The 20792-nt window shown below is 35.5% G+C and overlaps 1 protein-coding gene across 1 annotated transcript; it reads left to right on the forward strand.

The window, feature by feature from the left end:
* The first annotated feature begins 15001 nt into the window (after window positions 1-15001).
* LOC149150181 (protein DMR6-LIKE OXYGENASE 1-like) lies at window positions 15002-16275 on the forward strand. The gene is made up of 4 exons (XM_089440924.1): window positions 15002-15139; window positions 15262-15509; window positions 15610-15931; window positions 16033-16275. Exons 1-4 carry the CDS (start codon window positions 15017-15019, stop codon window positions 16273-16275), a joined length of 936 nt encoding a protein of 311 aa, XP_089297050.1. The 5' UTR covers window positions 15002-15016.
* The last annotated feature ends 4517 nt before the right edge of the window (window positions 16276-20792 follow it).

Consider the following 20792-nt stretch of genomic DNA (forward strand, 5'->3'; position numbering starts at 1 on the left):
TCATGACTATGTTCAATGATATTTTGAACAAGTTCGTATGGGTGATGATAAACCCTATAAAATGATTGGAATGGTATAAAGCAACAAAATGGAAACCAATGAGAACTGGAGGGTCTATGGAAAGGCCTATGGATAACAGTACAGGAAAACTTTTTCCCTCTAGAGGTAGAAGGGGATTCGCAAATTTTAATAGCAGCTGCCACAAGGATTCAAGCAGGCTCCTCAGCAGCTAAGATAGCCTCAAGTTGGAGGCTTCTCAGTAGACTGGAACAGATTGAAGAAAGGCTCAGGACAACCAGCAACATCACTTTCAAGCATATCAGGCGCACCGCCAACAGGGTAGCAGATAGATTGGCTAATCAGGGGGTCAATCAGCCGCTCCTATTCTTCTCAGGTCCTCTATGTGATTCAAATGATGAACACCTCAAAAAAGAGTGCACTTCTCTGGTGCAAAAGGATCTCCTTCTCCCGGATGCGGGTGATCATTCCAGAACTTAGTACGAGGATGGCTTGGCGGGAGGGCACGTGGCCGCTCACCGCAGCCAGATGGAGCTACAGGATGTAGCAGTTAATGGTTCGCACATTAAACTTTATTACTGCATTAATGCAGCTCAACCAGGCACGACATTGTGATAACCGGACTGCAACGATGCTCGGCATAATTTTCATTTTCGCTCTTCTCATCTGCGTTGTGGGCAAAGCAAGGGCGAAGGTTCTAGTGCCAGAGACAGTTCAGGGCACTGTCTGGCTCTGGTGCGAGAAGTTAACACGTTTCCAGGCCTTCATGCTCCAATTCACCTGCTTCGACTTCTCCCCTGTAGCTACTGTGTTGTCCCCTCTTTGACTGTTTGTTTCGCTTCCACAGCTTATATCAACATGCCCAGAGAGCGCCCCAGAATGGGATGCAGAAGAGGCAGCTCTCGTGGCCGGATCCTCCGCCAGGCGTCCTCCACAACCTCAGACCCTTCGTCTGAGGCTTCGGACTTTAGTTTTTATTGCTATCCGGTGACCAGAAGCGGGCGTGGAAGAGGAAGAAGGAAATTGATGTCAGAGGTGAGCTCTCAGCACTCCAGAACGCACATGGCTCGCTTCTGCCTCCCATGTAGACTTGGTAATTCCTCCTTCATTGTTTCGGTCACTATCGAACTGAATGAGCAAGCTGGGGGTTTGGAGACAGCAGGCTCAGGAGTTCCTCAGCACCAGAGGATGGAACACCGGAATGCTCCCTCGACGAATGTGATTGAGCAAAGACGGGATACTGGGGGCTGTGCAATTCAGGATTCGCCCACTCCAGCTGGCCCGAGCGCTCCTGCAGCAGAAGAACGTGCTAGAACAGAGGGACATTCCGCGGAGCATGAAGAACCAGAGCATTTTGGCTGCCGCATTATTGAGGAGCAGCCTCCAACTCAGCATGATGACTGAACAGGCTTGCGTGTCTTTGGTTTTGTTCAATGGTCGAAAGCGGTTGTTCATTCCTCTCAGGTTTGCGTGTCTTTGGTTTTGTTTAATTGTCGACAGAGGATTTGTTCATCCTAAGTATGTAGCGTCCAGTATCAGGTTTTTTCAACGTTTCCCCTGCGTGGGCGGCATTCCCTGTCGGTTGGTTAATATTTTGGCTAAGGTGGTTTACAAGTCAGATCTGGGTCACTGTCCAGATTCTGAGTCTTTCGTTATGGATTCAGCGATTCTAAGTCCTAAAGCTAGTTTTTTTGTAAGTCCTTGGGATAGTTTGTCTAATGTTCACTGTCAGTATGCTATTTCATGGGCTAGAACTCTTGAGACCTTCGTCTTGTTGTAATAATATTTTGTATTAATATAGAAGTAGACTAATTCAGAAAATAAAAATAAAAAAAATGGAAACCAATGGATATTGAAAGAGGTAAGGCATGTTCTAGATTTGAAGAAAAATCTAATTTCAACAGGGAATTTGGGAGGTGAAGGTTGTGTAACTACTTTTACAGAAAAAACCTGGAAGGTCACTAAAGGAGCCTTGGTAATAGAAAAAGGAGAAAAGGTTGGTACATTGTCTTTATAAAATAATATTTCTAATTATGTTAATGATTTAACCTCCATAAGAGAAGATACAACACTTTGGCATCATAGGCTCAGACACATGAGTGAGAAGGGGATGCAAATTCCTCACTCAATAATTTTTTTTCCAAGTTTGAAGCATATTGATTTGGATTTCTATGAAAATTTTATTTATGGAAAACAAAAGAGATTCATATTTATTAGAGTTGGGAAGGAAAATAAGAGAGAAAAATTAGATCTGGTGCATACAGATGTATGGAGACCTGCTCAGGTATCATCTCTTAATGGCTATCACTATTATGTTAATTTTATTGATAATGCAACTAGGAAAAACTGGATTTATTGTATTCAAAATAAATCTAATGTATTTGATATTTTCAAGAAAAGGAAAGCTTTAGTTGATAATGAGACAAGAAAGAAGTTGAAGTGTCTCAAATAAGAAAATGGAGGTGAATACTGCAACAAAGGGATTGATAACTACTGTTCAGAGCATGGAATTCGTTGAGAGAAGACAATTCCAAGAACACCACAAGAAAATGGTGTGTGAGAAAGGATGAATAGGACAATCATGGAACGTGCAAGGTGCATGAGATTGCATGCTAGATTTCCCTTACAATTTTGGGTAGATGTTGTAGATACTATTGTTTATCTAATAAACAGAGGGCCTTCGAGCTCCTTGGATGGTGGTATTCCAGAGGAAGCATGGACAAGTAAAAAGGTAAACTAGCCATTTTTAAAGACTTTCAGTTGTATAGCCTTTGTCCATGCCAATAAATAAAATAGAACAAATTTTGAGGCAAAATCAAAGAAGTGTACCTTTATTGGATATGGTGTAAATTATTTTGGTTATCTCTTATATGATTACGACAATCACAAAATCATTAGGAGCAAAGATGTCATATTCAATGAAAAGGTCTTGTATAAGGATCAAATGCAGGGAAATAAACAGGAAAAAGAAAACAAAGAATAAACAATTCTTAATGAGACCACATGAAAAGTAAAGGTGCTTGAAAATCACAATGATCAGTAGTCACAACAACAAAAACAACCACAATAGCAACAAGCACCTCAAACACCCGGAAGTGGTGTTAGAAGATCTACTAGGACAAGTAGACCACTTGAACGATACTCTCCTTCATTATATTATGTGTTGTTGACTGATTCTGGTGAACCAGAAAGATATGAAGAGGTAATGCATGTATAAACCAGGAAGAAGTGGGAGCAAGCCATGGAAGAAGAGATGGACTCCTTGATGCATAACCAGACTTGGGACTTAGTTAAGTTTCCTGCAAGTAAAATTACATTGCAGAATAAAGGAGTTTACAGGTTGAAGGAAGAATATGGAGATAAATAGAGGTATAATACTAGACTTGTGGTGAATGGATTTGCAAAAAGGAAAGGTATAGACTTTGATGAAATTTTTTCTTCTGTTGTTAAAATGACTTCAATCAGAACTATTTTAAGTCTAGTACTAATAGAAGATTTGCATCATGAGTAGTTAGATGTAAAGACAACCCTTCTCCATGGGCATTTGGAGGAAGAAATATATATGCAGCAGCCACGAGGGTACGAGGTTAAAGGGAAGGAGAAGTTAGTGTGCAAATTGAAGAAGAACTTATATGGCTTAAAACCAGCTCCAATTCAATGGTATCTAAAATTTGAAAGGTTTATGTCTGAACAAGGCTATACTAGATGTCACTCTGACCATTGTGTTTATCTTAAAAAGAAAAATGATGGCAACTATATTATATTTTTATTGTGTGTAGATGAGATGCTTTTTGAAAGGTATAACATGCAGGAAATAAATGTGCTCAAAGGAAAATTGGCAAATTCATTTGCAATGAAGGATTTGGGTTTTGCAAAACAAATCCTCGGTATGAGAATAAGTAGAGGGAGGAAAAATTGCAAATTAACATTGTCTCAGAGTGAATACATAGAAAAGGTGTTGGAAAGATTTAATATGCAGAATGCAAAACTAATTAGTACACCTTTGGCAAGCCATTTCAAACTAAGTAAAGAGATGTGTCCCAAGGCTTAGGAAGAGATGGATTATATGTGTAAAGTTTCATATGAATCAATAGTTGGAGGCTTAATGTATGCAATGGTCTGTAAAAGGCCTGATACTATACATGCAGTGGGAGTTGTAAGAAGGTATATGAACGATTTAGGAAAAGAGCATTAGATGGCAGTAAAGTGCATTCTCAGGTATTTGAGAGGTACCAAAAATCAAGTATTATGCTTTGGCGGTTAAAACATTTCTCTACAAACATATGTTGATCCAAATATGGCAGGTGATAGAGATAACATGAGGAGAAACACTGGGTATGTGTTTACTGTAGGTGGAACAACTGTCAGTTGGGTTTCAAAATTGAAAAACATTGTTTCACATTCGACAACGAAAGTAGAGTATGTTGTTGCTACAAAGGCTAGTAAAGAAATGATTTGGCTACAAATATTTATGGATGAATTGGGAAAGAAGCAAGAGATGGGAAGGTTATATAGTGACATCCAAAGTGTCATTAATCTTGCAAAGAAATCAACATTTCATTCCAAGGCTAAACATATACAACTCAAGTACCATTTCATAAGGCCAGTGTTGGAAGATGGACAATTGAAGCTGGAAAAGATACACACTAGCTAGAATCTTACAAATATGTTAACAAAAGTTGTAACCAGTGAGAAACTAAGATTCTTTTAAGTTTCAATTGGTCTTCAATAATGATGATGAAGATGAGAAACATCTAGGTCCAAAGTAGAAGCATTATATAGTAAGTGAAGCAACGACGGAGTTCATATAATTAGTCTCCAAGTGGGAGATTCTTGGATGTGGAGCCTAATTGTCTTCCTGATTTAGAGGTCTTGTTTGAACCATGTTCGGATCCCAATCCCAAATGGGGGGGATTTCTCCCCCACTGTTGTTTCTTGGGGTGTCCACGGGGGGGGGGGGAACTGCATGTTTGGAGCCACCCCTGGTGGGGGTTCAAAAGCAGCACACCCGAAGCTAAAAATAAATGAAAATTTGCCTTGTAAAATATTGTAATTTCATAGTCAATCTAGGTTGTTCATTAGGTAGATGAGCTAACGATAGAATTTATGTTAATTTAGGTTTTTTATTCCCTTGAAGAAAGCCCTCGTTTATATGAGGGAATTGTATCCCGGATATGTATTATTGTTTTGAGTGAGAAAGAGAGAGGGGATTGTGTGAGAGCGAAGAGGAAATTACAACGGATCTATTGTAGGTTGTATCTCTTCATTTTGTTGGATAATATAAAAGGAATGACTAACTGTTTCTCTGTGCATGTAGCCAAAATTGGGTGAACCATGTATATCTATGTCTTTGTTGTTCTATGCATTTTTGTATTTGTGTTTTCACAATATTTTATGTATTTCATTGCTCTGTTAATTAATTTCTAACACCTTCTTGACTATAAATGAAAAACAAAATTATTGTTTCAAAACCTTTCAATATTCAAATTCGTTCAGTTGTATAGTACGCGCATAAAACTCCTCAAAATCTAATTAAATATAATGAGACTAGACTCTACATTTTGTGGCCAAGGAGGAGGAATAAAAATAGATATTGCTAAGGGTATGAGGCATAATATTAACCTTCTTTCAAGGATATGATTTTTTTGGGTAAAACAACCACACTATCATCTATATAAACATCGCCATTAACATGTGATATATGCAGTTATAACCTCTTACTACAACTTGAGTAATATAATGAGTGAGTTTCCTCTCTAGACTTGACCCATTAATGTGTCTAATACATTGAAGAGACCAATTCTCCAAAAATAGAGGATATTCCAGGGAATATCAACTCATGTTTCATAACCACTACTGTGTCAAGGAACATGTAGATAAGGCACTTATCAATGAGATATTGATCTCATCACTTGTATAACTTCATTGTGACTAACCTATTGCAGAGATCAACAATTATCTCTCAATAGGATGGAAAATATACATTCGAGGCCAACCCTCCCGAAACATGAAACCTTCCAACTTTAACAAACCTAAAGTCTATTATCCTCACAACAACCAAAGCCATATAAAGGAGTACATATCCATGGGACTCAGATCCCATCATGCATATGGCATAAAAGGTAGTATCATGCCAAATCGAGGGAACATAAAATCAAGCTATCTAAGCTTATGAGACAGTGTCATAAATAGCACAGAAAAGAAAAAATTATTTAAGCTTAAACCTTGGGAAAGTGGAAATTTCGAACCAATAACCCGGACATACATTACTAGAAAACTTATGAAGCAACCATATGAAATAATCAGGTCGATAAGGATGAGAGAGGAATAAATCATCAATATTGCTACTTAGAAACCTGAACAATGCTAGAAAGAGTTTACAACAATTCTAGGGCTAATCTCCATATAATAATGGACTTTTCATGTTGATTACTGCAAGAAAACAATTAACACAACCACAAATTTTTCCAACACTTATTAAACAATTCCAACAACATATTAGTCAGTCATGGAAACAATCAAATCACAAACCATGTCTCATACATCAATGGCACCATTTCAGACTAGAAATGTAAATGGATATGTATTTTCATTGTTTTTTAAGAGCATTATAAATACTTATCTCAAAAAATAATGGGAAACTAAGCTTAGGAAAAGACACTCCACCCAACCATGGAGAAGCTGCAACTAGTGCTTACTTGCAGCTGTCACCCGTGGCGAGATTCTAGAGATTGAGAGGTATTTTTATTTGGATTAAACTCAATTGCTAATCAAACCAGGGAATGTAGAGGTTCTTCCACCTCCACCCACCAACCAACTTATAGTTAACCAAGTGCACAGGGAGTCTAGGGACTAGTTGCCTCCACCCTTCAGATTTCAACACTGTGGTTTCACACAAATTTTGGAATCCAGAACCCATAATAAAATCAAGCTACAATAAGGAAGCCCCCAGAAAAACTCCAGGAATTTCTAGGAATAATTCCTCCACCCCAACCCTCAGGGATTTTTCAGAAACACCATCTCCTCCCTCTAGCCAATGGAGAATCAATTAATTCCTCACTTGGAAATGACTTCTTCCTACATCCTCACTAATGAAACATCATTTCCTCTCTTATCAATGTTCTTCTTGGCTGTTCGAACTCCTTTTCAGTCCTCTTGTTTCTTTTTTTATTTTCCATATTTCTCTTCCCAAATATCTTTGACTACTCTCCCCCTTCATTGTCCCTTAGCAAATTGCATTATCATCCTTTCTTTCCTTCTATGATGTCCCTCGCTGTCTCCTAATATTTTCCTTATTGTTTGATTTCTCTCCTCCAGATAGTGACCCTTGCCAACATAATCTTATCAGCCAATGCAAAATGTGCCACCTACCTGCATGCTTCCTAGGTTGTTAAATTTTTATTAGTTTGTTACAATGGGTGGCCAACACACCTTACTGAGTAGAAACTCACTGTTTTTCCTTTTTAAATATCTTGTCCCTGTTTTCTTGTCCACTACTGTAAAAAGCACATGCGATAAGAAAATTTAATTTTTCCCTTTTGCATAGCCATCATCTTCCATGTACTAGCTCAAATCCCTATTGTAAGGAAACCATAAAAATTATCCATAGCAAGCAACCTCCCCAGCCTCTAGAATCTGTATCCCATTGCTCAACGAATTTTTTTTATCAAAATATTTGCATTGCATATATGAGTGTAATTGGGGTTGTCAGATTACTTGAGGAAGATGATACAAAATGTCGCCTACGATCATTTGGTTATTGCTAACAGTAGTAGAGGAATGTTCAACAAGAAGAAATTTTATATGTGCAACACCCTTCAAGGTGCAAGTTAACTTTGATATCACCTTCTTTAAAGGAGAGATAGATTCATATGCCATAGATAAATGGTTAAACATGCTCAAGTGTTATTACTCTATCCAAAAAGTTTCTGATAGTGAATTTTTTTTTTCTCACTCCCTAAAATACTTCCCTGTGTCAAAATTTGGTGGGAAGGTTACTAGGAGGATACACCATGGATGAATCTATATCATTCAAGAAATAACCCACTTGCACAAAATTTATGAATTCCTTTAAGGAAGAATTCTACCCAATGGGGTACTATAATGACTAGTACACAAGATGGACCGCTCTGTAATAAGACATAGACCAAATAGTGCCATAGTACACTAATATTTTCCATACCTTGCACTCAAAGTTGGGTATCAAAGATTATAAGAGGCGCCTCTTTCTAAATTATCAGAGTGGCCTACATAGGTACATAAAAACAAATATGGATTTCTCATCCATCTTCGCAATAGGAGTCACTTATTGATACGCTATGAAATTTTAGCATAAACTAAAGCAAAGGAAATAGTGGGAGTCTAGATCCATAGTTCCTCTACAATAAAATCTTGGAAAAGGAGGACCTATCTCACAGAACAAGGGAAAATGAAAGGAGAGCCAAAATCAACACAACCATATGAAATTAGAGAGAGGAACTGAGGGGATTGAATTTTTGTAGGAGCCTTACAAGCCATGAGTCTCAAGTAACTCCTTAGAGACTTCCTCTTCCTTTTTAATTTCATATTTCCATAATAAAAATAAAAGACTACAATGGTCATGCCTTCTAACTAGGTTTTCTAATGTAAGGGTTTCCCAAAGAAAAACTTGTGTCTGCTATGGATGTGTGTGTATATTCTTTTTGTTCTCTATTTCTCACGTTTTGGCTACTCCATTTATTTAAGGGGGAAACAACTATTAAAGAATCTAAAATCTAAGGGAAGAATTAACCTACATAGTTTCAATATCTTATCAAATTTGTTTTAACCAATTATTCTGGTGGGATATCCATAGTAGTTCATAGATCACATTAGTGTCATAGCAAGTTTCTTTAGGAAGTTGTATGGGATTTAAGAATTGATTTAAGGATAAAGTCACATAACCCTAGCCATGACCAATGTATTTCTTCATAATAAACCTCATGATCTAGAAATAGTGAGATTTGGGAGATTGTAAATGAAAATCACTAATATCAGCCTTCTCATGATATCTTTAGTAAGCAAGCTACAATTTAAAAAGGGTGATGTCTCTAACTCCACACTCAAATCTTTAAAAGAAAATTTTCACGGAATTTGAATATTATCCATAACACATAAAGATTTATAAAATGTTTTAAAAACACATTTTAATCCCTTAATAAAATAAATAAAATATTTTAGTGTGTAAAATAAAATATATAATTAAAATATAAAGCTAATAAATAATCATATATATAAAAAATAATTATAAGAGATTTCCTGTAATTTGAAAGCATTTTTCCACCACACTCAAATAGGAAATATCTACAAGTTCGATATCATATATCCTATAGATTTAAATTACCTTTTTAACCACTCATATAACAACTCATATATATATATATATATATATATATATATATATATATATATATATAAATGTAGGATTTTTTTGTTTTTTTGTTTATATATATTTATATATATATTTATATATATATATATATATATATATATATATATATATAATTTTTATTTTGTTATTAATTTATTTTTTTTCCATAGAAAATTATAACCTTTTATTAAGATTTATAAAAAGTTACATGAGTACATGCTTGAGGAATTCAACATAAGTTTGTCATATAGCATGAGAATACAAAAATTGGGCTTTATAAGAACAATTTAGCCCAAAATATAAAAAATGATCATCCAAAAACAAAAATCGACATATCAAACAGTTCTAGCAAAATAGTAGTATGTCTACAACTATAGTTCATGGGATTGCAGGTTCCGCCATCAACAAAAAACTATCCACTATGATCTATCAAAAAAGAAAGAGGAGGAAAACAAGAAGAATTTTTCATATTTCCAGGAAAGACTAGTGCTAATGGAAGAGGTTTGACACCTCTACTGAGTCGTTGAGCATCCATATTCCTTGATCCTATCCAGCACCCACTTTAGATAGCGCATTTGCTTCTGCAGTTTGCTCCATGTATATATGATAACATGTAATAATGTCAAATGATGATTTGAACTGAACAATTTCTTCATAAATAGGCAACAGATTTATATTGTGACATCTTTGGACAACATTGAACCAATTGGATACATTAAGGGAATCTCCTAAGATTCAGAGAGATCTGCAACCCAATTCCAATATATTGTGAAATCTTTGGACAACATTGAACCAATTGGCTACATTGAGGGAATCTCCAAAGATTCTAAGAGATCTTCAACCCAATTCCATTGCCCAACAGAACAGAATCTTTAGAGTGAGAAGTTCAACATAATTGTTTGTCCCTCTTCCCAGACCTATCTTTGGCTTTAATGTGCGGAGGATTGTTGAATATATATTCAACTTTATTTTAATTCATATTATATTTAAAAATAATATTAAAATTTCTCATCAATATAAATAATATATTTGAATTAAATTTGATTAAAAGTATAAAATATATAAAAACAATAATTTTATTTAGAAATGTTATTTTTAGTTGAGATGCTTTGTATTATTTTTTTTACCATAGTGAATTGGTAATTAGTTGAAGTAAACTCAGCTAGGCTCAAGATCAAATCTAGTGGCTACCAGTATAAAAGAAAGAGTATATCCAATAGTTCGTAAACCAAATATGCCATGAATTTATGACTTAGCAAGAACTGAAACTCCACGAGGTTTGGGGAGCCTACTCCTTGAGCCTTATCACAATGGGTCAAATATGTCCCCTCCATGGGATTTGAAATCAGGTAGAGGAGAAAAATACATACCTGATTTACCATGTTATTGTTATCATCCTGCCAATAAGGAAACTAGACTAATAATACAACATAATTTGTTTTGACAGGAAGATACCACGTTACATGTCCAAAACATTGTTACATTGCAAAATGGGGTAGGATTCCCTGAGAACCTACCTCTATTATATTGTAATAAACATAAATAAACAATGATAGACATAACCAGAGACAACATAAGTAACAAGTGGATACATCAAGTCATGCATGAACAAAGTTAATTGGTGGTGGAATCAATCTGCAAGGCCTCTAGGTGTCCATCTTCCACCTTGATCTTTGTAAACACAATGTTAGCTAGGTGCTCGGTCAAGATGTTGAGTTTTTGGTCAAGTTTGTTCAATTTCCTCTAAATGTCCTCAAGCTGGACCTGATTCTTTTATTGGCTTGCACCCTTTTCCTTGATATCCTTTCCCATAACCATCTTCATTTTCCAATAAATGCCAATTGGATGGAGGTATCAATTATATTGAGCATGGGTGCAATGAGCTGCTAGCATGGAATCCCCAAATGTTTCTAGCATATCCACATCTAACATATTCATGTTCTTTAGCCTTGCCTCCTCCTCAGCTGCAACCAATTCTATCTAGAAAACTAGCTTGATACAAGAGTGGTACCTACTCGCGGCTTTCTCCACTACAATCTATGCACGAGAAGCTAGGGTTGGTGCAATGCACTGTGGACCATCCCCCCCCTGCACACCACCTCAAATCGCAACAGAGCTAGTTCGACCACGACATCCCTTGATCATCAGAGAAATAGGGTGTCAAATAATCCACATGATAGACTAAATTAGAATGAATACCTCCATATATTGTTGGGAGCAGACAAGGTTAATCTGTCTCGCATACTTGTATTTGGTTGTCCCTGCCATTTTTACTGAATGAAAATCGAGCTTAGATAAGATAGACAAGGAAGAACTTAGGACCAACGGGGAAGAACTCAGGTCACTCTAAGTAGTAAACTAAATCTCGGATGAAACACAAAATAGTAAGTTGATAATGAAAGTCATTTCTGAAAACCAAAGACTCTCACTTCATTTCACTAGAGAGAATACTACTCTAGTAAGCCCTTCCAGGAGAAGAAAAAATTTCCCAACTAAATAGATTTCTAAAGAAAAATTGGGTTTATGTGCTTCCATAGGCCAACCACTTTATATAACCAAAGTTTATTCAGTGTAGTAGTGACAGAGGTGTTCCTTGACATATCAACTATTATGCCAAACTATATAAACCCTCATCTAAAATGAAATAGCCAATGAATGAAACCAAAGAAATGGAAAAAGGTTACCTACATGAAGCCTAGTGCTACTTGGAAACTTCACATTCATCCATGTCTAGTAAAAAAAATTACTAGACAAGCCACGCCTCATGAATGAGAAAATCTTGGTAGCGATGAATATAGCCCTAATTGTTTTGTTATCGTTATGATAGAAACAATAGTGGTATTACTCCACCATTTCCATGGTGTCATACCCCATGATGGCGCTATCACAAATATTGATTACTAGGGTGTTTATTGCTAGCAAGAACCATATGGGCTCTATTGCAAACCAAGTACCACACAAATTTACTAAGTTCGATTAGACTTCAAACCTCTTATGATGATCACCTTCGCCTTGTGGCCAACATTGGCTTTGGCTACTTGCATTATCCTATGACTCCTACATAATTCTTACCCGATATGAGGACATTTAAAAATATCTTATAATATTTATTTTTTCTTTAAATAAATTTAATAAAAAAATATTAAAGTAAAGAAATGTATTCTAACTTACCTTTAGTTTATATTATTTTTATAGTTTATTGTTGAAAATAAAATTAACATTTTTTATTAATTTAAAATGATATAATTGAATTAAATTTCATTAAAAACATAAAATTTAATTGTATTTAATAAAAAAATTAATATATTATAATATTTGAATTTTTTAACAAAATTAATAATAAATAAATAAATATTTTTATATTTATTTTAAAAATTCATTTATATAAATTAACTTAATATACTATGTTCCATAGATTATTTTTAATGCACAAATTTGGATTACGTTATGCATCATTGATATTTAATTAGTTGATAAGTAACCATGCTCTTGTTTTATATATTTAAATTTTTAATTACAAGATAATTAAATATTTAATTAATTACAATTTCATTATAAATATATATTAAAAGTTAAAATCTCCAAAACAACAATTATATTAAAAACTAAAAACTCTAAAATGACAATTTTATAAAAGAGAAGATTTTTTTGCTCTGAGTTTTTCTTGCATCCAATTTTTGAGAAACAAATTTCAAGGGCACTTTCATTTAAGTGAAAGCCATTGATCATATCTCTATGCTTGTTACCAAAATTCATGATTGGAAAGGAATTCTCACTTCATGAAAAGAATTAGTTCAAAGATTATGGCATAGTCAAGAATGATTTTTAGTTTCAAGATTAAATAGTGGAGCTAAAAACTAGGGCGTATCATGTGTCTAAGTAAAAACCTTTGGAGGATACCCTCAAGCCAAGGCCCACACTCTAGATTCCCAAACAGATTTGGCTAAGCCTTCACTGTGGGTCAAGTGGAAAATATCCAACTGTTAAAGTGGATCATCTTCAATATGAAGATGCTTACATGGATTATTTGAAGTGTTTCATTATCTTTAGATTTAATGGGTTATGGTTGCAATAGAGAAATGGTGCATCAGGCCATGGATTATTTGAAGTGTGTCATTATCTTTAGATTTAATGGGTTATGGCTGCAATAGAGAAATGGTGCATGAGGCCTAATCCATAAATATAGATCAATTTTTTGTTTGAAATGTTTTTTTGGTGTATTTTTTTTTGGTTTTTTTTGGAAACTTGGTTTACTCACAATTAGAGTGACTCCAATTTGGGTAAGACACCCAAATTTTCCCCTTCTTTTTCTACATCTAGACATCTTAGGTGATGTGGGTAACTCACTCTGTGGTTTTAATAACCTAGACACAAAAATACTTGTACTATAACCTTTACCTGACTTTGTTGAAATTGATCTTAGCAAAGGGTTGTAGGACATTGCTAAATGACTTCATGTTTTTGTAGTTAGAACCAAAATGCATCATTCCACTATAGGAATTGTCAACAACCCAATCATCTCCATAATGTTTTTCCATCTTCTCAAAGGCTCTCTCCTCCTCCGGATTCCAGGAATAAGTCACCATGATGGCAAGATCCAAAAGCTTCAAAAAGAACTAAGAATTATTCAGCTCACAAATTAGAAAATACCCAGCAACAAAAAAATTCTACAACATAAACTAGTCTTTCAGCCTCAACTCAACCACATGCAGAGACATCTCATCATGCAAATGCCAAGATCCATCCCTTGAATGGAGACATAGAAGATACAACTATGGTTTTTCCTTGTTCAAGAAACAACCACAAATACTTTCATAAATCAAAGGAAAAAAAAACTCCAGATAAAATTTATGGTCGTTCATGAGTTCTTTTACCATAAAAATAGTAAATATATTGGCATTCACAATTATAAATTAGTTAATTTTTATTTAAATTCAAGTTAACTTGTCTTTTGATATTAAATTTAGTTATTATTACTGTGAAAATGACCCACCAAATTTATCTTGTAATGAACTAATATATATATATACCTTTGACTTCAAAATTTATATAAAATTGAAAACCACGTTATCATTGCGTGATGCGTTCCCCACTGCAATTTAAAATGCTGATGAGCAACGTTATAGAGTCACACATTTCTTTATATTAGATTTAGTTATGATTACCGTGGAAATCACCCACCAAATTTATTTTTATTTTTAAATGAAAAACGTTGCGTGATGCGTTCCCCACTGCAATTTAAAATGCTGATGAGCAACGCATAGAGTCACGCATTTAATATTTAACGACCATTTCATGAGTCACTTGGATTTTGGATTCGTCCCAGTTCTCATGGTCAATTTGTTATTGATGTGAAACGAGCACTATTAAATTTAAATCTCATAATCTCAATCCTCAAGCGATCAAATTTAATCATTGGCCAATGCATCTCAACTCTATAAATACCCATATCACACAGTTGCACATCAGCAGCATTGGAGGAAGATGTCTCTTACAATGGATGCGCCGACCCAACAGCTCAGTAATGCTATTCAAAAGCTCATGTCCAATGGAATAAACAACCTCAAGGTGCAGGACAGATATGTCCTGCCTCCCCATGAGCGCCCACAGATGGGTGAGGTCTCTTATTCTGAGAGCATTCCTGTGATAGACCTAGAAGATATGGACGGCCCTAACAGAATGACAGTAGTCCAACAAATCCGACGTGCATGTGAAGAGGATGGTTTCCTCCAGGTCCCTCAATCCCTACCCAACAATTCTCCCTCCTGTCACTGTTTTATACTATATGGTTGATTTTTTTATCATATCCTACTTGCAGGCTATTCAGTATTATATTTTCTTTTTGTTGATATCAGATAGTGAACCATGGCGTTCCAGAGAACGTCATGAAAAACATGATGGAGGTAGCAAAAGAGTTTTACGAAATGCCAGTGGAAGACAGAGCATGCCTCTACTCAGAGGACGTAAAGCAGCCAGTCCGGGTTTTTACCAGCTTGAATCTCAGCAAAGACAAGGTTTTGAACTGGGTGGACTATCTCACGCAGCCTTGTCATCCTCTGGAAGAAGTCATCGGCTCTTGGCCTGAAAAACCTGCAGCCTACAGGTTATCACCAAAACTTTATCCAAGACATAGAGCACTAGGAATGATTCATCTTAACCCACCATGCAAATGTTTAGCTTGTTTGACTTAGTTTTTCTTACAGAGATATTGCGGGCAAGTACGCTGGTGAGTTGAGAGCATTGATATTAAGGCTGCTGGCTGCAATTTCAGAAGCTCTGGGGCTAGATTCCAATTACTTGAATAAAATTCTTGGAAAACATAGCCAAGTGATGAATATAAATTACTATCCTTCATGCCCAAACCCAGATCTCACTCTGGGTCTACCAAATCATTCAGATGGAAGTGCCCTCACTGTGTTAATGCAAAGCAATGTCAGTGGCCTGCAAGTATTCAGAAATGGAAAGTGGGTTGCCGTAGAACCCGTGGCTAACGCGTTTGTGGTCAATTTGGGAGATCAGCTGCAGGTTAGAAACAATGAGCATATGTATATATTTAGTTTTTCTCTGTAGTCAAGAATTTGATAGTATTCATTGAATTTGATTGGTGTGTGATTTGAATGCGTTAGGTTGTGAGCAATGGGAGATTTAGGAGCGTCGAGCATCGAGTAATAACGAATATGCAGAGTGCACGCATATCAATTCCCACTTTCTATTCACCTTCAGACGATGCTTTTATTGCTCCTGCAACCAGCATGGTGAATGAACAACAGCCAGCTTTGTATCGAGGATATAAGTTTGAAGAGTATGTGACAACATTCTGGAACCATGAATTAAAGGGAAAGAGTCTGCTGGATCGTTTCATGATCTAATGAAAATTGATTTCTAGGGAGCTTTCTAAGAATTTCAATAATAGTTTGCGGCTGTGGCTGCATATTCACCCCACCATGATAATGTGCATTCATACCATCGATGTAATGTTGAAGTTTGAAATAAACATAGAGATCACATGTCGGATTATCTGGGTTTTAGTGTTTTTCTTACACTTGTATATGTCTTTCATTTTTATTAAAGATGAAATTTGATATAAAATTTGATATAAATGGTGATATTTACTTTACTTTGTTAAATTTATTTATTCCTTTAAAATATATTTTAGACCACAACATAATTTTTTTTTTCAAAGAATTGATATATTTTATTTATATATTATATTTTACAAAGGTTTTTATTAAAAATATATATTATTTAAATTCTAAAAGAACTAATATGTGTTATTTATCACACATATTAATCAGTATGGGTGTAGAATACATAGTGATAAGGTGTTTTTTAAAGATATTTCATGGTGAAAAATTCATTCGACCCATCTAGCGAACAAAAACTTAAAAATTATTATAGAAAAGAAAAGATACTAATGTATACTATTTATGTATTATATTTTATTATATTCCAAATGGGGTGAATGGAGGGAAACAAGACCCTATGGGATATCTTTCAAGTCTTAATTAGCAAAGATGATGATGGAATGGTATGGAGGGTGGCACAACCACCGCACATGCTATTGCATGCACATCACCACCAAAGCAATGTTTTGTACTAGACCCTCCGATCAGTTTGCAAGGAACTGGGTATGTTTTCATCGACCATATTGCAAAATATGAAGAGGTTTTACTACATGAAACTTCTTGGTTGATGGCTTGTAGTTGCAGTGTCTATCAAGTCTCTTTTTGGTTGTTTTTCACTTGGATTATAGCTTGGTCTTTTGTATGTCAGTGCTTTAGTCCTCAATTTATCATTCTCGTCAGCTCTGAGAGCTTTAATGGCACTACCCACAGTGGGGATGGGTTGGTCGGGAAACTATTAGGAAATTTCTCCTTGTCGAGGGAGCCAATTCCTTTGTAATGTATTGTTGAATTATGTCATGCATGGTGATGGCAATGGGAATTATGTCTGTGATGGTTCGAGGGAAGCCTTAAGTTGTAAAAGAAAAAATAACCCTTGTTCCCTTAGCCATCCTTATGGTTCATGAATTTTTATAAACCTTTTAGAGTCCATGAGTTTCCCCTAGTGTGATAGAACTGTGCATAGTGAGGGAAAAATCCTCTATTGGGATTCGAGGGAAATTGGGTATATCATGCTCGTATGTTTATCAAGCATGTAATGGTGGACCATTCTAGGGATAGGGAGTTTCCCATTCTTCGAAGAGAGAAGGTGTGGCTTTTCTACCCAACTGTAGCCATATTCAGTTATCAGTCTCACACATTGATGCCAAGTTAAAGGGGCGCAACTGGGGTCTCGTCCCTAGACCGAACCACTTACAATTCTCAATGCATAATTTAAATGATATGTGTTTCTGTCATCTAGCAGTGACATGTGCTCTCCATCCAGGGAAATTAATCTTGAAGTGCAACTGAATGTTATGCAACCAACTCACAAAAAGATAGATCAACGACTTAAAAAGTATCCTCTTCGAGGGGGGAAATCTCCTTTACATTACATAAATGAACAATTCTTGCATGATACAAATGAAAAAACCTCCTTTGTATATATAGGAGGCTAAGGGGTCACAATATAATCAGAGCCTATATAACAATAATAATGTAAGGGCACAACAAAAACAATAGTGGGCTTCTATGGGGCCCCACAATAACAATATGGGGGCTTCATTGGCACAACAATAACAATAAGGAGGCCACACTAACAATAACAATAAGGGGGCTACACTAGTATTATAGGGACCTAACATGCTCCTCTCCTTCAAAAAAGTGTTTTCCTCAATGCTTGAGTAGTTCTAGATGCTTCTGTATAAAATTCTCATCCTCCAATGTGGAATTTTCAACGGGTAATTTCTTCCACTTAATAAGATACTCTAAAAATGATTGATTCCATAGTTGTCAGGTTCTTATTTCCATGACTACTTCTGGCTCAAGTATGATTTTTCCTTCTTCGTCAAGTTCTCACAACACTATTTGAACTGGAAGCTTGTCATCGATAACCTTCTTTAAGCATGAAACATGGAAAACTAGGTGTACTTTGGAAGATGCAGGAAGCTCCAATTTTTGTGTCATAGTACCAATTTTACGTAACACGTTGTAAGGATCATATTACTTGGGTGATAATTTATTGTCCTTCTTAGCTTGCTTGAGAGACATTTGTTTGTATGGTTGTAGTCGTAAAAATACCCAGTAACCTACATCAAAAATTTGTAGACTACGATGTTGATACGCCTGTTGTTTCATTCGATTTTGCGCCATAGTGAGGTTATCCTTTAAGAGTTAGAAAACTTGTTGTTGATGCTCGATGTGATCTTCCACTGCTTTACCGTATAATTTTCTCTTAAAGATGATGTGATGGATGGTGGATGATATCCATAAAGTTCCAGAAATGGGGTCGTTTTTGGTGCAATATTGAAGGAAGTGTTATACCACCATTCATCTAGACGTAACCACTCAACCCATTGTGTTTGTTTATCAGATACAAAGCAACGAAGATATCCTTAGAAACATTTGTTCAATTTCTCATCTTTCCTATCAAATTGACTATGACAAGATGAGTTATGAGCCAATTGAGTACCAAAACAAGAAAATAGTTTTGTCCAAAAATTCCTAGTAAAAATGGGATCTCTATCACTTATTATAATCTTTGGGTTTCCATGAATCTTTTGAATTGTTTCCATAAATGCAGTAGCAACCATACTGCCTTTAAACTGATGAAATAATGCACAAAAGTGTGCATACTTGGTGATTTTACCAACTATCACCATGATGATACTCTTTCCTTTAGACTTGGGTAAACCTATGATAAAATCCATTGAGACCTCCTCCCAACGCTAACTTGAAATGGCTAAAGGTTGTAACAGACCCGAGGTATTAATTGTCTCAACTTTATTTTGTTGGCAAACCAAACATTCTGCCATAAACTTCTAAATATCAGATTTAAGGCCATCCCAAAAAATTTCCTTCTTGACCCTATGATAAGTTTTTAAAAACCTTGATTTCACTCCTAAGGGAGAGGTGTGCAATTCCAAAAAAAATATTTTGTTTGAGTTGGGAATTCTTACAAAGATATAAAAAATATTTGTACCATAATGAATCATTTTTCTAGCTAAATGTATCAGATGTACTTGGATCTTGCTACAAATTTTGAATAAGTGACCTCACCTCTTCATCATTATTCCATTCATCCATTGCTTTAGCTATCCACTCGGGTTGGATAATAGAAATGACACAAAGAAAAGCTCCAGATCCTCATCCTTTCTTGAGAGTGCATCTGCAACAATATTTTGCTTCCCTTTTTTGGATATGATTTCAAATTCATAACCCAACATCTTTGTCACCCATTTCTGTTTCTCTTCTGAAGTTAATATTTGTTCCAAAAAGTATTTAAGACTATCGTGATCTTCTTTTACCTTGAAGTTTCTTCCCATTAGGTAAGGTCTCCATTGCTTTAGTGCGTGTAGTATTGCCAACATTTCCTTCTCATAAATAGGTTTGCCTAAATGCTTTCCTTTGATTGGACAAATTTCGAAAGCAATGGGTCTTCCTTCTTTCATTAAAGAAACACCAATTCCATTTCCTAAGACATCACATTCCACAATAAAAAAAAAAAATGTGAAGTCTGGCGTAGCTAAGACCGGTGCTTGGCACATTTCCTCTTTAAGATGTTCAAGCTTATAGAGTCCAAGAAAATGCATCTTTATTCAGTAATGATGTTAGAGGTGTCCCTATTCTCCCATAATTCTTAACAAACTTGTGCTAATACCATGTCAACCCGAGAAATACTTGAAGATGCTTTATGGTTGTGGGTATTTTCCATTCCTTAATGAATTTAATTTTGTTAGGGTACACATTAACACCCTCATGAGATATAATATGACCCAAATATTCCACCTCCTATACTCCAAAGAAACATTTGGAGGTTTGTGCATATAATTGATTCTCCTCCAATAGTTTGAGCACCCCATCAACATGTTGAACATGATCCTTCCAAGATTTGTTGTATATTAGTTATCATCAAAATATACTAACACAGATTTCTAAGTGTTTGAAAATGGAATTCATCAAACCTTGAAATGTGGAAGGTGCATTAGTAAGGCCAAAAGGAATGACCAAAAATTCATAAAGGCCCTCATGAGTTTTGAATGTTGTTTTCAGAATTTTTTCAGTCTTCATTCTAATTTGATGATATCCTGAAGGAAGATCTAGATTGGTGAAGTAAATTCCTCCATGTAATTCATCCAACAATTCATCAATGACAAGAATGGGAAATTTATCTTTAGCAGTGAGCTTGTTTATGTCCCTATAATCTAGACACATACGCCATGATCCATCCTTCTTGTGCACCAATATTACTAGAGTAGAGAAAGAAATTTAACTAGGTTGAATTA

Source organism: Pinus tabuliformis, chromosome 9, assembly GCF_031772625.1.
Source record: "Pinus tabuliformis cultivar Carrire ecotype Pingquan chromosome 9, CPIR1, whole genome shotgun sequence".
Taxonomy (NCBI): Eukaryota; Viridiplantae; Streptophyta; class Pinopsida; order Pinales; family Pinaceae; genus Pinus; species Pinus tabuliformis.

Bases quoted from the DNA above. Each gene is read 5' to 3' on its own strand.
- LOC149150181 (XM_089440924.1), top strand. From the start codon at position 15,017: ATGGGTGAGGTCTCTTATTCTGAGAGCATTCCTGTGATAGACCTAGAA. The intron at 15,140-15,261 runs GTCCCTCAATCC...TGTTGATATCAG, and splicing joins AAGAGGATGGTTTCCTCCAG to ATAGTGAACCATGGCGTTCC. The intron at 15,932-16,032 runs GTTAGAAACAAT...TGAATGCGTTAG, and splicing joins ATTTGGGAGATCAGCTGCAG to GTTGTGAGCAATGGGAGATT.